The 16,497-nt window shown below is 38.4% G+C and overlaps 1 protein-coding gene across 8 annotated transcripts in view; it reads left to right on the top strand.

Annotated features, from left to right (window-relative positions):
• The window catches only part of LOC113679141 (obscurin), a 97,779-nt gene that overhangs the window by 66,500 nt on the left and 14,782 nt on the right, over positions 1-16,497 (top strand). For all 8 annotated transcript variants that reach the window (XM_089194837.1, XM_089194834.1, XM_089194836.1 and 5 more), the window contains 27 exons: positions 107-481; positions 816-1,115; positions 1,477-1,550; positions 2,118-2,311; positions 2,553-2,580; positions 2,688-2,938; positions 3,063-3,129; positions 3,470-3,573; positions 3,793-3,862; positions 4,018-4,110; positions 4,347-4,439; positions 4,707-4,757; positions 5,098-5,175; positions 5,529-5,570; positions 5,650-5,784; positions 6,095-6,205; positions 7,778-7,844; positions 7,924-8,126; positions 8,447-8,768; positions 10,128-10,406; positions 13,759-14,037; positions 14,361-14,420; positions 14,704-14,830; positions 15,165-15,365; positions 15,698-15,836; positions 16,043-16,172; positions 16,330-16,378. In XM_089194837.1, the coding sequence (XP_089050963.1) occupies positions 107-481; positions 816-1,115; positions 1,477-1,550; positions 2,118-2,311; positions 2,553-2,580; positions 2,688-2,938; positions 3,063-3,129; positions 3,470-3,573; positions 3,793-3,862; positions 4,018-4,110; positions 4,347-4,439; positions 4,707-4,757; positions 5,098-5,175; positions 5,529-5,570; positions 5,650-5,784; positions 6,095-6,205; positions 7,778-7,844; positions 7,924-8,126; positions 8,447-8,768; positions 10,128-10,406; positions 13,759-14,037; positions 14,361-14,420; positions 14,704-14,830; positions 15,165-15,365; positions 15,698-15,836; positions 16,043-16,172; positions 16,330-16,378 (3,922 nt within the window). The remainder of the gene's footprint in view (positions 1-106; positions 482-815; positions 1,116-1,476; positions 1,551-2,117; positions 2,312-2,552; positions 2,581-2,687; positions 2,939-3,062; positions 3,130-3,469; positions 3,574-3,792; positions 3,863-4,017; positions 4,111-4,346; positions 4,440-4,706; positions 4,758-5,097; positions 5,176-5,528; positions 5,571-5,649; positions 5,785-6,094; positions 6,206-7,777; positions 7,845-7,923; positions 8,127-8,446; positions 8,769-10,127; positions 10,407-13,758; positions 14,038-14,360; positions 14,421-14,703; positions 14,831-15,164; positions 15,366-15,697; positions 15,837-16,042; positions 16,173-16,329; positions 16,379-16,497) is intronic.

Genomic DNA, 16,497 nt, shown 5'->3' with positions numbered 1-16,497 from the left:
AGGAAATCTCCTTGATGGCAACTTGCAGAGTTGTTCTTGTAACATTTTTCACGCTAATTGCCCCTTAATTTTGCCTCTGATTGTTGTTGTCCTTCTTTCATATTAGAATCAATGTCAGAATCTTCATCCCAAGATGACGAACAACTTGAAAAGTTTAACGCCCGTATGGAACGTCGGAGATCACGTGACAGTGTCTGCGAGCCAGAATTCCAACAAGAGCTTAGCAACAGCGATGTCTTTGTTGGGGATACTGTACACTTTACTGTCAAGTCAAGGGGCATACCGGAACCGAAAGTCTCATGGTACAGGAACGGAGAGCTCGTGAAGGAAGACTCTCGAGTGAAGTTTATCAAAGATTCGCAGAGTGGAAACTATTCCCTTCTTATCAACAAAGTGACCGTGGAGGACGAGGGCGAGTATCGTTGTGTGGCTTCCAACATGGGGGGATCTGTTGCCTGTCAAGCAAAACTTTTGGTTAAAGGTAAATGTCAAAGGGTAATGTGCATGGTGCCAAATCATAGAATTTTGTTTTGGGGTTATGTGCCTCAAATATTCCTCAAATGATAATTCGTTGAAGTTTATGATGACTTTGAAAAGACATTGTATTAAAATTGTCTTTTCAAAGACAAAATAAAGACGCTTCTGATGTTCGGTAGCACGTCGACATAACTCAGAATGAACAGACATGGAATAGCAAGTCCGATGTTTTTATTGAAATTTTTTATTATATCCAATGTAAACAAATGTCGTGTTAGTGAAAGAAACTGGACCAGACCTCCATTTAGGGACTGAATATTGCATTTGCTTTCCATCAGGGCATAATCAAGGTGAAGCGCCTTCATTCACAGCGCCGCTGACCGATCGCTCTATCGAAGATAGCAGTGCAGCTAGGTTTGATGTGCGTGTGCGCGGAAAACCTGCTCCAACAGTCTCTTGGTATAAAGACGGAAAAGAGATCAGTGATGAACAGTTTCCACACATCAAAGTTTTGCAGGAGGAAGACTTGTTCTCTATTCTGATAACAGAAGGCAAGTTTGAAGATGCTGGAACGTATAAAGTGGTCGCCAAAAACGTTCTGGGAGAAGTGTCTTCTACTGGAATGTTATTTGTTGAAGGTGTGTAAGGTAGATTGTGTAGTAACTAGGATTGTTTAAGATATATGAGAAGTAGGATTACATCAGAATTAGGCTGCGAATAGTATTTGGAACTTTTTATTTCCGAGGAAATCATCTTTGCTCCGCACAAAAACATGCAATTTTTCTTTTAAAATTTACCCGTACTTTCCAGACCACAATTTTACAGTCTTGAGGAAACAACTGATACTAAGATGTGCAGCGCCACATAAATTTCAGCCCATTTCAGCACCTAAATTTGTTGATTATCTGAAAATTCTTTCTTAGAAGGGAAACTCTGCTCACCTTTTTATTCATACCCTTTAAGATTAAAGAAAGAGCTAATTCGTTTCCTTCATTTTAGGAGCCGATCAGCTGCCACCCTTTGCTGGAGGAAAACCTCCGCGTAAGAACTCAGGCCTCTCAAGAGTTGAAGAGGTGAGAGTTTGATTAACCCCTTACAAACAACGTCAATATGCATATTGCATATGTATACCAGTATATGTTTATCAGTATATGTCTACCAGTATATGTACATCGGTATATGTATATCCGTATTTGTATATCAGTATATGTTTATCAGTATATGTACATCGGTATATGTATATCAGTATACATATTCACAATTCTGTTATTTTTACATTCCTTTTCTTGGCACTAGCAAGGAGAAGGTGTTTAACAGTTGATGATCATTTACTTTATTCTCATGACCTTAATGTTTGATTCAGGGCCGAGACTGTGTGGAGAAATTAGATGCTAGTCACCTTAAGGGAAGAAGGAGTCGATATTCATTGATTAGGGAATTTTGAGAGAAGTTATATACACTTACTAAATATTAGGTCAATCAGTGTTTGGTCCATGATTCATCTTGCGAGAAGATTTCATCTTCCCTAAAAAAAAAATTATTTTAAGTCACTGAAGAGTTATAGAAAACTTTAGTGCATAAATCTTTGTGAAGATAATACTTGGTTATATCATAGTTTTATTCCCTCACTTGCTTCCCAGGTTCTGACGCTCAAGCTGTACACAGCCATCGAGGACTTCTATTCAGAAGAGACTGGAAACAAATTTCTTAAGAGGGGCGACAAAGTTGAAGTACTAGATACAAGCCGACCTGAGTTCTGGCTGGTCAGACGAGTGTCACGTGGGTCAGAGATTGGATTTGTACGTCACACATGCCTGAAAAGAGACGAAGACGGGTAAGAGTACATTAAGATTGGTCACATGTTTAACTTGATTTTAGTTTTCAGCTTGATGGGTTATCACTGGCTTTCTAAGCGCACAAAGACGGCATATACGGCTCAAAAGTTGCCTTGATGTCTTTCATTCGTCTCATCACTTAGTCGATTTTCTCAGGATGATTACTAAAGCGGTGACGGCCGTCAGTTAACTGCACAAAAATTTTGGATTAATGCAACTAATCGATACTTTACTTTTCAGGGATGAAACCACAGACGCACCGGTGATAGTAAGTTTTTTTAATTTCTCCTTTTACAACATGGAGATTGTTTTTAACTTTCTTCTTCCTTACTTTATTCTGATTTTAAAATTCATAAGTTTTGGCCCTTTTTTCAGGGAGAGAAACAAAAGTTTGTATGTATCACCAACTACACGGCCCAGTCCCCCGATGAGGTCTCGGTAAATGAGGGTGACATGTTAGAGATCCTTGACGACGTAGGCATGGAGAGCTCGATGGTCTGCGTTATTCCTACCGGCGCCGTCGGGTGGTTACCAAGGGTCTTTATCATAAGGGCCCCTGAAGAGGATGTGAAGAAGGCCCCAAAGACTGCTAAAGGGAAAGAGAGGGAAGCACTTAATCAGCGAGAGTAAGTGAAGAATTGTTGAGAATGTTTGGTGTCAATTTCCTCCCTACAGTACAAATGAAGCTTCGAGAATTTTTCAATTATCTTTTATGGACTAAATATCTTACACTACGATTTGCTCTCATAGATTCGTGCTTAACGAACTGATAGAATCTGAAAGGCAGTATGTTAACGACCTTCGAACTGTTGTTGAGGTAAGGAACAGATGACTTTCTATGAGTTTGATATCAAAGGTGATATGAATCCTGTTTAACAATCAGTTAGTTTGGTGTGTCGGGGTTTTCTTACCTCAATAAATTACATCAACCAAAAGCTCCGCTGAGAAACACCTGTGATGCACAAGCATTTTATATAGGCGTAATTGTTCTACCGGAGCTGCAGACTTCCGTAGTTGATAATAAATTTTACCTTCGCTTAGCCCCCTCCCCCCCCCCCCCTGTATTTGCTAAATCTCTTTTTGTCGTGATTTGTTGTCACTGAATATACAAGAAACCGTTCTCGTGAAGGATGATCTGTTTCGTGTGGTTTGTACAGAGTCACCTAGCTGAACTTGATGCTGCTGATATTCCTGAAGAAGTTGTTGAACATGAGGATGTTGTGTTTTCCAATATCAAGGAAATATACGGATTTCACACAAGGTATTAATTTCATGCTACTTTTTCCTCTAACTCTCTCCGACTCACGTCATTTAATATGCCATTGCTCTGCTGCAATAGAATTACATATTTGTAGTCTGCGTGGAGTTGAACCGTTGACTTTTGGAAGGTGAAATACGTCACAGTTAAGCATCCCGCTAAAACACTTGCTATTCGTTGTTTGTTATTGTCTCTCTGATGATATATCCATTCTTTCTTCAGACTATTCTTGCACGAACTGGAGGCTTGTGCAAAGAGTCCAGATGACGTTCCAAAGGTTATTGTACGACACGTAAGTTATATTGCCGTAAAACATATGAAATATTTTTAGCTAGTCTCTCTCCTCGACACTAAGTTATCTTTGTACACTTGGCTTTGTTATAACCTTCAATATGAATACGAGCAACATCTTGATTATATCTGTTGCTATTTTCGTGTAATTTTTAGAAACCAAAATTTGAAATGTACATCAAGTTCCTCGAGGGAAGGCCGCTGGCAAACGAAAAGCTGGAGAGTGAGGAAACGCAAGAGTTTTGGACGGTGAGTATTTCTCTTAAATAATCACTTTCGTTAATAAGATTTCATTCCGGTGGTTCACTTGTACAGAGATTAATTTACATAGATAATATGCGACAAATAAACCCACGCCAATTGCATTTTTAGTTTGAAGTACATTTAATGTTTTTAAAAAAATTTGAATATTAACTGTTTTTAAACTAATGCTAGTTCACATTTTTGCCGAATCTTTTGAATAATAATTATTCCAACATCAACAGGAGTTCCAAGAAGACACGAAAGATGTCATCTCTCTCTCAGAGTACCTTAAAAAACCAGCACAGCGCCTTGATGAATACGTCCTGCATCTTAAGGTTAGAGAGAATGATCGCTAATACCTAGTACCTAACATTGATTTGGAGTACAGAAGTCTTTGCTAAGTTGTAGAGCCTTAAGCAAATACTTAAACTTTTTTCGTATTTTTATATACTACCTTCTGGTGCTGTTTTTATTTTTGTTTTTATTTTTTATAGTTATATATTTATATATTTTTTACGTCTAGTCTTTTGTATCGGTATGCATCCAGGCGAAGGGAAAATCGATGTACATTCTAAGCGGTGTTAATGTTATTTTTACCAAAGGAATTGCTCAAGTTCACTGTACGTGCGAATCTGCAGCACTCGGATTTTCAGGTAAGTCCCTTGTTTTTTTATTAAGCCACAATTAACTCTGCCAAGATAAACCCAGTCAACGGTGGTTTCTATAGAACTAGAAAGAAATACATTGGTCATCACTAATCATCGGGACTCTTGCATAAACCTGATCACGTCGATAAGAGTTTAAAAGAATAATTAACTATCGTATTCCCTCTGTCAGGTTCTTAACCCATCCCCTCACCCCACACCCCCCCAATCCCCCCCTTCCTCGAAAGGAACATCGGTACGGAGGAGGGCATGGAACTTGTAAAGACCATACTTTTTACGTCTTCCAACGATTTGAAGTTCATAACTCCATTTTTTATCTTCTCAACAGACGGCTCTTGAATTCCTAGCCAGTCTATCCCGACGAGGAAATGAAGCAGCACAAAAATTCCACATCGAAGGATATAATGTGAGTAATTAACTCGACGCTCAAAAAATGCGATTCTTGAACTTCACCGATCAGTCACCACCACCTGTGCAAACATCTACATCTTTCTCCTTTCACTGTGTGTATGTATTTTTTTTTTTTTTTTTTTTTTTGCAGATATAATATTTATCCATGGTACTTATGTCCCACGTTCGTTTGCATTGTGTTAAATTTTTTTTTCCGTCACTGACTAGCTGACCAACAGAACGACGAACGGATAGACAGACCGACTGATGTATTGATTTACTCACTGACCGTCTGATGGACAGCCTTACTTGATTCACAAGAAAATTATCCAATGTTATTTCCTTATTGGTTTATTTGTCAATCTGCAGGGTGAGGTTCCTCTTGAAAATCTAGGGAGACTAATCCGCCAGGTAAGCTTCGTAAAGACTTTCATATAAATCTTCTCTGTTTACATGAAGTATTGAAGATGTTGTGCGTCTTATTTTGCAGGAGGTGGTCTTATTCTGGGAAGAGAAAGCTCGAGGAAAAGGAAAAGAACGGGACTTGTTCTTGTTCGAGAAAGGAATCGTCAACACGAAAAGAAAAGAAGGAGGAAGAAAATTCATCTTTAAAAACATGCTGAAGGTTTGATATAACGACTGTTTGAACTTTCAAGTCCCCATCGATATTTTGTCCAACAGGTTACAAATAGAAACAATTAGAAACAAGGCCCAAGCCATGCTGTAATCACAATCCTTACTTTGTTTTACTTTTCCGCTTTCATCCTCTTCGTTGTTTTTTATTTTAACTTGCTATTAGGTTGATCATAAGATTTATTGTTGTAATTTAAGAACTGAAACTCATTCCATCATGTGTTTAAGTAACTACTTGATAACACGGTTCTGTTGTCGTTCATTAAAATTGTCACTTAATAACCCACACTCTTATTCTTAAGCTGACAAGTGGTAATGTTGGTCTGACTGAACATGTTGAAGGAGGTGCCCGTCAGTTCATGGTGTGGGTGGGTACCTCCATGGCCACTGCTCTTGTACTTCACACATTTGAGGTAAGATGATAAAGCTGCTTAGTAAATATTGTTCGAGGGAGAAGGCCAAAACCGTTTATTAGTCATGTGTTGTAATCGTCTGGGTTAGGGTGGTCCTGAAAAGGGCTCTTGATGGTTACGGTGCCTGAGAGTTCAACATCTTTAGTGGAAATTTTCGTCAGTGTTAAGTGAAGAGTCGTTTGTAAGTCGAAAGTGATAGAGTTTTACAATTATTTTGTTGCACTCACAATGCCGCATCTAAATACAGAGCCTTTTTAACTCGTGAATTGCGCGCATGCGCAAGAGCGAGTTATAGATACGATGTGGGGAATACCATTCGCTCGCTCGCTCGATTGGTCGATTCCTGTAAACTTTTTTTAGATTTTAGGCTTTTGAGTGCATTTTATAGTTTCTGGCGAGCAATAAACAGACGAAATGGCGACCTTTGTTGCTAAGAATAGTGGTGGGGTGAAAAAGAAGCCAATGATAATCTTAAAAGAGTTTTTTTTTTCGTTTTAGTTTCAACAAGCGGCGCCAGCGACTGGCAGGCATGCGAGGATTCACACTGAAATAACAGAACAACCTTCGTTTTTCATAAAATTGTAATTTACAGTCCTTGAACTTGAAAACAATCCGAAGATTCATTGAAAATATCACTTACTGCGAAGCGCTCGGAGTTTACAGATGTTCAAAAGCTTTTTCTGTTATAGCGTGAGATTGAGGACAAAATTGATCATTACGTTTCGTCGCGTGTGTTTTTCCTGTGAGAAGCAACAAAAGATGCTGGCGACTGACGAAATAACAAGTTAACACGAAAATCAGATAACACCTAAACAAACAATTTTAGCTACCGATTTTCAGTGAATTTTTAAAGAACAATTTTCTTTTAAGTTTCAAGACAATTTGAAGATTCAACATACAAACAACGTACTAAAATGCGAAAGTTACACACCACAAAATTGATAAATAGGCCTGAAATGAAATTCTATCTTGTTATTGATCATACGTTGCCTAGCACGTGACCTAAATCTACCCAGGCGGAGATCCAAAATGACGGTGGCAGGCTTGGCTTAGTTATATCACTCAAAACTCGTTCCCGTTTGTCTCATTTGAGAAAGAGGGAATCGTTAATGTTTTCATTAAGACAGTATTGCCTTGATTTTCTAATATTTACAACGAAAGACAGTAAATTTCACTTTTCACCCACATTTACTTCCAACCTTTTCTTTTGAACCAGAAACAAAAATGATAGACGTTTAAAACACATGACATCATCCACCTTGTCAAATGTAATAGCATGATCATTTCAATTGTAATGCCTTCTTATCCCAACGTTACTTTGTTTCTTTGCTACATTAGCGAACACTGAACTACTGCTAGTACTCTAGATATGACAATCAACCACAAAATTCCCTAAACCAGATAACATTAAACATAATCTAAAAAATCATGTGTCAATTCACGAGTTTGCTCACAGAGCACTTTGATTTAGAGCGATACCAAGAGAATATGAGCATTTGTGTCAAGTCTTAAGTGGTGCGAATTTTTTTTAATATAAAGCTTCTTTATTTACCTTTGCCTCTGTTATTTCAGACGAAGACCGAGTGGTCCAAACAGGTCTGGGTTCGAGAAATCAAAAGGCTGTTACATCTGAGTGAAAGTGAGTTCAAGTTTAAAACCTCTATTTTATTTTCGTTTCTTTTCGTTTCGTCGGCTCACATTTCGTTTAACTCTCTCAGAATCATCAATCACTGCTGTTACACCATCTCTGGTCTTTGGTGAACTTGAAGTTCAGTTGCCAAGTACTTCAGCCACTGAAGGGAACCTGGTGACCACAGTCAAAGAAACTATCACTAGTCCCTCTTACTCGCGTTTGATCGCTGAGCTCGAAAAACAGTATGTGGCCATCACACCACCGGACTCACCTGAACCTCAAAGCCTGGTAAGTGAAATGATACAATATCATCACGTGACGTAGTTTTTTGGTTCGTATCCTGCTGCTTTCCTCTTCTCTTTTTTTAAGTAACATAGGAACCTGCCATTCGCTCGTTGCATTTTCAGGGATAATTTAGTTGCATACTGGGGCTGTTTGACTGATTGGGTGTGGTCCCTTTCGGCACATTTCTGTTATGGGAAATGTTCTGTTTTACAACGTGGTCTGCCTCAGTGGGCCATGGGGAGGCGTGTGCTTGTCAGCTGATCACTGAAGAGGTTGAAAAATGCAATGAGGAGCTCATGTTCACGTGTGATTGTTACTTGTAGAACATTCAACTAGGAGGCACCTACCACTTGTCGGAAGAAACACTGGAACGAGATACACGCGAGCGCGTAATCGGCCGCGGTGAACAAGTACGAGTGCTCCGCTCAGGCCGAGATCTCTACTTCGTGCAAACCGTCAAAGATGGAGAAACCAAAGAGGGCTGGGTTCCTGGAAGCTGGTTGCTAGAAAGAGGTTTTGACGACCAGATTACAGGCGCCCAAGTCCAGGTTGAGCTGGAAGCTGGTTTAGAAGATGATATTGCACAAGATTTGAGTTCAGAAGCGTCTGAACCGGAGCTGCAACGGCTCAAAGAAACTGGGGAAGGTAAATAGCTTTTTCATTGATATATCCAGCCCACGATTAGATAATAAATACAAATGAGTGCAGGTGATGTTTTCTTAACCTTAAGATATCTAAGTAGTAGTAATCTTAAGTTTAAGCGCTTTTCGATATATCAGGCAAGTCTGCACAACGTGACCTGCCGGCCAAAAATAGCTTTGATCCCCTCACCTTGTTTCTTTGTATATTTCCAAACAAACACTAAATACTGAATCAAAAAACGTAAAAAAAAAAGTTTAAGCCAGCTCTATGGTCTCTCCTTTCTCCAGTCACGCTCGTCGAGGTATTCTTTGTTTAAGGATTCAATTACAAATTCAAAAAGCTTAATCTTAAATTGCGATGAATCTTGACAATTTCTACTCATTTTGAAGTGATACATAGTGGTGTTCTTAAAGTATTTTAAAACTTGGCTCGACTGTCGCTCTTGGAACATTCCAAGGATCCCGCGGCTCCGTGGGATGGGTTATGATAAAAGAAATAAGTAAATTTTAAAACAGAAAAATCACAAGACTTCAATTGCAGGGTACTTTGAAACGCTAATGCGGCAATCAATTTAAGCGTTGTTGAAGTTATTGTTTCAAACAATAGTATGCTTTGTTAACATCCTTATTCTTCGGTCGCGTCTCGTTGGTTCAGAATCACTGGGAATATTAATTATGATAATTCTGTTTTCCATCTGCAAGTGATTAATGCAGTGGAATTCACATCGCTCATCGGTGGAAATTACATATTTATGCTCTATTCTCGATAGGGTGTTATTTGATTCAAAATAATTGTGTTAGTTGGAGTCACAGTACATCATTTTAATAAAGGCGCGAACTGTTTTCGGATTGAGTCGGCTTTCAAATGTCTTCACGGTCAACTCTTTCGTCTTCGCGGAGTTACGGGTCTTCATCAGCTTCTGAAACTCGATCATACGAAAGGACATCGCGAATTCGTGAGCATTCGGCGGACGAACGAAACGAAGGGCGACCGAGAAGGCGACGAGGTAACAGAGATGCAGTTATTTTTTGTGATTTTTCTCGTTGAAAACTTCTTTAGTTGATTATTTTGGTAGCAGTAGGTTCTGAAGAAAATAGTTTCTGAGAGACCTTGACTTTCTTGAATTAATGGCGCGGACATCCAACAGTGACAACCAGGATTTTTCCAATACTGTATTACTTATAGGATAAAGTAAAGTGATAGAATGCAATTCTAATGTACCATCTTTTGAACTTTTTTATCTGCAAACTAATTTGAATTTTGATTAGGTCATTTGCAAAGGTAAGATATTGGACAGATATTGGACCACTCAAACATAAAACAAAGTCGTTTGTAACTGTAAAATATCACTTCTACCCACAGCTCAGCCAAAGTTTACAGAGGAACTTGAAGATATCGAAGTGTGTGTCGGCCAACCTGCCAGTCTGCGCTGTCGAGTGGAAGGTGACCCTTTCCCAGACATAGAATGGTTTGTAGATGATGACAAAATCAAGAAAGGGGGAAGATTCGATTTTCTCAGTAACGGAGACCTTGTTACTCTGAAAATTTCCGAAACAAGTGCCGAAGACGAAGGAGAATACAAATGTACAGCCAAGAATGAAAACGGAATGGCTACCACAAGTGCCGAGCTCATAGTAAATGGTAAGTCCCTTATCCGTCAAACTGATCTTTGTATTCTTTGCGGTTTTTTTATGGTTGACTAATAAGTGTCATCAAAATTTTTCCTGTCATAGAAGTTATGATGAACTCATAGATACGCTATACAATAATTATTTAAAGCGCAAATAGTGTCGCAGGAATGTACACGGGTTATTTTTAACAAGCAAATTTACTTCAAAGCTCGGTAATTAGGGTTCAGTTATTAGTAAAATTTGGTCTTTACATTTTGATTGCTCTTCTCACGATACTTCCTTCTGGATGCAACATGGGATCAATCGTTCCAAAATTGTACATCAACGTTAGTATTTGTGCATGCTTCTAAATCATTAGTCAATAATTGAGGTCAATCGAAATGCTCCATTTACTCGACCAGTGTCTCTTTTGCTCCGCAGGCAGCCTTGGTTTTGTTTTGACGTTTTATTGTTGTTTTTACATTTAAACGACAGTGAGCCTTGTTTTCAATCTGCTCGTTCTTTTATATTAAGTGTTCACTTAATGCCCACACCACGGAGACTCTGAACTGAGTGGCAGGCTAATTTCTCATCCATGTGACAAGTACTTGGACGTTCGTGGTTTAAATTTCAAGCATGTGAAGGTTAAGTTAAGCTCAACGGCAGGGTGCCTCGTTCATTAACATCAACATTTATTATGCCATGATTTCTTCACACACAACTACTTGAAGAACTTAGCTACAGTTTATGCTTTGACTTGCGGTGTCGAGATGTAAAATACAACTGATATTACGTTACATTGTTGGTATAATTTGTCCACACGATTTGCCGTCTCCGGATAGTCGCGCCACCCTTAAAAGGAATGTTGATCCTTCTGTAGATAACTTTCACTCCCTTTGTTACATTCACTTTACATTATAGCCTCCACCAAATTGCGAGGCTGTTCATTTGTTGGCCTAACAGTAGCTGACACTTAAGACCTGGCAGTATGCTGATGTTTTTCGGCTTGCGTGAGTTGCTACTTGAGATACACTTCTCGTAAACAGCCTCTTTTGGTGACCTCAATGGAATTGAATCTGAAACATCTTCAGCAAATGTAAAGAATCAAATTTCCTCCAATAACTGTTTTTAAGTTTAAAGAAGGAAGTAAAACACTTATTTCCTCCATTTACACTCGATATGTATTAGTTACCGTGATAAAATAGCGATTCGAGTGACGTGGGTTGAAATTAGCTGAACAGATCTGTGTTGTTGATATGTTTCTTGCGTGACATGCTAATTTGGCGGCATTCGTTCGGTCCTTTTATCTTTGGTTACCTTTTTTTCGGCAATTTAGATTCATTATACCAGCCTATCAAAATAAATAAATTACACCCCGTAATCATCGGTCAAAATCTCTTTAGTACATAGCACTGTTTCTAGCAGCGCGATTTTTTTTTCTTTTCGATACTGTTATTTATCCTGTATCTGTTTTAACTGGAGGATGCCCACTAAGAAGTGTAAGTCATAGGTTGTCATTTTAGAATCGTGCTACAAATATGACATCAATCCATTACTTGAAAAGGTCACTTTTTACGTTTTAAATGGCGCGTTGTAAACACGATCGTTTGGATGATCATCTGTTCTTCACATTCACAGTATAACCGACATTACTGCGTGTAGCAAGGGACAGGCTCAGCTCATTACAACCCACCAGATGAGACCTTAGTTTTTCTTTCAAAATGTGTTAGATTTGTGACATGACTTTTAACTTCTTTAAGGCTCGAAACAAGCCGTATGACAGAATCGACGAGTCGTGGTGTATGTTGAAATGCAAAATTACATTTTCGACTTTCGAGGGCTTATTTGAAAACATCATCACGGGAGCCTTAGAGGCTGAGGGGATAGCGCCGTTAGATGGCCGTCAAAAGCAGAGTGTGGTTAACGTGCTTTTATCAGGCGTTGCAAACCAAACACTCAGCGACCTTCGGTAGCGCTACTGTTACGAAATGACTGATCAGCCCTTGAAGATCTGAAGGAACCTTTCTGGCATTTCATTTACGATTTAGCTTATGAACAATTTTATTTGAATATCGTGCTGATTTTTGACGGCTATGTAAGAATAGAAATGTAAGTATTTTCAACTTCACTATAATGCAAGTGACACCAAAGTCTCCTCAACTGTGGTTCAGGTCTATTCAAAGATGTCTCTGTTCAGCTCGTCACTCATTTACCTATTTTCCAATGTTATACGTCATGATAAAATAGCCTTGAAAATGTTAAACAGCCTAAATTCTGTTCGATGTTTTAACTTAACATTAATTTTTCATCAGGTGGTTTAAAATAAGAGTAGTAACATATCCAGACGCCTTCTTCCTTAATTTTAGATCATACATTCTGTTGAACTGGAGAAGATCACATCACTGGCTTCTACTAAACAGTAATAATACCCATCCATCGTCGACTGATGTCAAGGCTTGTGTAGCATTGAAAAATTATTTTAATTTGTTGAACTGTTAGCTCGCTTACTGTATATTTGCCGTGCCATTGATTAGGGAACCTCAGACTTTTCTGTCATTTTATAATTGTCAAGTTCCTGAACTCTTCATAAATCAAATTGACTTTATTTTGACTTGTCGATTTGATATTATTTTTTCTTGCAATTTTTGTCGCGTTATACGATAAGATGAACATTCCACTCGGTTGACCTCGTACAATTCCTCTCAGCTAATTTGCTATGATGTCTTTTTGAAGTTTCTGATTGAAGTTTCAGTTGAAGTGATGATGATTTTGATAAGTTGGTTTTTACGAGACAAAAGTGCTTTCCTATATTATTTGTTACCATTTGTTTATAATTTTATGGGTGATTCATTGTAAATATAATGAGAGGTTACGATAAGTGGATAAAACACTTAACATGTTTTTTTGTTTTTTTAGTGTGATAATCGAAATAATTGCATCAAGACAACTCACAAATCAGTCTTCATTGTGATTTTTTTTCCTTTTCTCGCAATATAAATGTCTCATTCTACTCGAGATTTCTAAGAATTTAAATGCTTCTTCGCGTTTTAAGTCGACGATTCGTGAATTCGCACAATTGTATCAGTATTGTGACCGATGATATAATGATATCGAGAGGTGAAAACGCGAGGAAGCGCGGGAACTGATTTCATGGCTTCCAAACAAACTTTATTGTGTGATTTGACCTGCTGCGACTAATTCTTGCCTTCATACTTAAATTGTTTGCAATAAAAGTTTGGATTATGTCTATCAGTCAAAATTTCCTCTCCATCCCATAGCTGAAGTATACTTGAGCAACACGAATACAATTATTACACAGTTGATATTTGGTTCAAGTTTAGTTTCCGTCTTCCGATGATAATGTTGCCTGTTTTACTTTCCAGCTCCAGCGAAAATCGACAAAGCTCCCAAGTCTCAAACGGTCAGCGTTGGGGATGTGGTCTCTTTTAAATGTGAAATTTCTGGAAATCCCGTCCCGACTGGAACTTGGTACAAAGGCAAAAAAGAGCTAAAGGATGAAGGAAGAGTGCTTATAGAAATTGAAGAGGACTTCTCCGAGCTAGAGATTGAAAATGTTGAAACTTCCGACGAAGGAGAATACATCTGCCTGGTGAAAAACGACTTTGGGGAGGACAAGTGCACAGTGACTCTGACTGTGAAAGGTGAGAATGGTGTTTTGAGCCGAAACCAAGTTCTTCTTTTTGAAATCACAAATAAGACTGTAACCTGTTTTATGATTAGAGCCAGATGGAATCACCAACATAAGGAACGCGTATTCAGATCAAACTTTCCTTATCACGTGTCATGACTTGGTGATATTTTATTGGCGGAAATATGTTATGTGAGAGTTCGTAACTTGTGTATTATTTATGAAATATAAATGCCATGGAACGGAAAAGTACATTTTTTTTTTATTTTCATTTTCACTCGAGAGGTACAAGAAAAACTAATCTAATCTTGTATTTTTCATTTTTCTTCTTTTCAGTGGGAGGAGATGTAAATGAAAACAACATCGCTGAAGGTGGTGATGAAGGTGTAGCGAAAGGTAAGTAACTAAACGCTCGGAAAGGAAAAAAAAGACCATTCAGTCGCTATCCATTCAATGGTCATGCACAAGGGTTTCATCACAGACTTTTGAGTTCGTGCCACCTGTTACAACAGGATAAACATTACTATATGAAGGTACATGTAATTAGATGTAGCTTTCATTTGAATGGTCACACACAAGGATTTCAGTTTTGTTTTGGTTTTGTTTCGGATTTGCTCCGTAATAATGATAGTAAAACTCTTATGTTTCGTACCTATTAACACACTGTTACTCTATCCAGACGATGGCGGTGATGGAGACAGTGACGTAGAAAGCAAAGACCTTGACCTTCCGCTTCGAGATCCAATCTCCCTGCGGACGGATAAGAAATTTGATGATGCATACGTTTCTCAGAAAGAACTGGGAAAGTAAGGTTCATTTCTTTTATCTCTATGTGGTCTTATTGTATTTTTATCATTTTACCCTGTGTCTGAATTTAACCATGAAATTTTACGTCAGTGGAGTCAGCCAATCGTGTCTTCAGGTACAAACAAACGTACGTACTTGCAGTGAGATGGCAACTGTCTGTTGTGATTGGCATTTGCTTTTCCGAAGGACTTGGTTGTCCAATCGTAACATTGCAGGACTTTTCAACAGATAGTTGTAGAGTTTTATATTGAAGCTTTCCTCGTCTTCTGTCTCTTTCCTCCTCTCCGCCAAGATCTTCCTTCTTTTAAAATATTTACTATCTTTACTTCCCAGGGGTAAATTTGGAGTTGTCAAAAAAGTTAAAGAAAAAAGCACCGGGACGGAATACGCCGCCAAGTTCCTAAAAATCACCAAGGAGTCAAGGGAAGAAGTTCTGGCAGAAATGCTTATCATGAATAAACTGCACAGTAAACGGCTGATCTACCTCCATGATGCATACGAGAGACCAAAGGAGATGATTATAGTCTTGGAACTGTGAGTGAAATTAGTTATTACAGTTATTCTGCTTACTGGGAGATAAAAAGTAGAGGATGGGGGAAACAAGGAAAGATGGTAACAATGCGAGAATGAGACCTAAACTTAGATAATTTTGTTACATATTTCAGTTGATCTGATGTTAATGGTTTTCGAGAAATCGCAGTTTTTGTATTATAGGAATTTGAATTGTTGATGTCTTTAGTGAATGTCAGTATATTGTAATGAACCCGAACAAAATACATTAAGATAAGTATTGTTTCTTTCAGCTCATTACTGAAAATGAATGAGAAGATAGTAAATATTGTCATATCTGCTGTGCCTTTTATTAGAATCTCTGGAGGCGAGCTGTTTGAGAAAGTCTGTAATGATGATAACTTAACTGAGAAAGAGGTTGTGCGGTACATGAAGCAAATACTGCAAGGCGTGGAACATATGCACAGGAAACGTATTGTCCACTTGGATCTTAAGGTAAGGGGAATTTCCTAAAGTCATCTTAAAGAGCTGCATTAGGATTAAAGAAATTGAATTTCAGTGGTCACAAATTAATATTAATAAAAGTAATAAACAGTAACACATGAAAGTGCATTTCAGAAGCTTTCATTTGAACAGCCTCGTGAGCTTTATTAAAGTTTTACCTTCAGAGGTTCATACTAAAGTCTTCCCTTTCTACTTAGCCTGAGAATGTGCTTTGTGTGATTCGTCCTGATGGTAAGGAGGATCTTAAGCTGATTGACTTTGGAATGGCGCGTGTACTTGAGCCGGGCAAAACCGTGAAAGTGGCCTGTGGTACGCCCGAATTTGTAGGTAAGAAAACAAGGCATTTATAAGCTTAACTTAATAACCTTAGTCAATAAGAGGCCATAGGAGGTAACCTCTCCATTAGACTTGAAATGAGTGCCATCCTGGATATTTCTACATTCCTGGTAGTTACTTACTCAAAATATTTCTCTCGTACTTTTAGCGCCCGAAGTGATCAGTTACGAAGCCATCAGCCTAGCCAGTGACATGTGGTAAGAATGATTCTTAATCCTTGTTTGCTTCATATAAAAACATGGCTGTGCACCATTATAAGGCTGGTACACAACTGATCTAAGGTGTCCCTTTTTTTCTTTTTCTGTTTTCTTCTGCA

This window comes from Pocillopora damicornis, chromosome 14 (assembly GCF_964200805.1).
Source record: "Pocillopora damicornis chromosome 14, jaPocDami1.2, whole genome shotgun sequence".
In the NCBI taxonomy this organism is placed as follows: domain Eukaryota; kingdom Metazoa; phylum Cnidaria; class Anthozoa; order Scleractinia; family Pocilloporidae; genus Pocillopora; species Pocillopora damicornis.
This window is presented reverse-complemented; position numbering and strand designations above follow the sequence as displayed.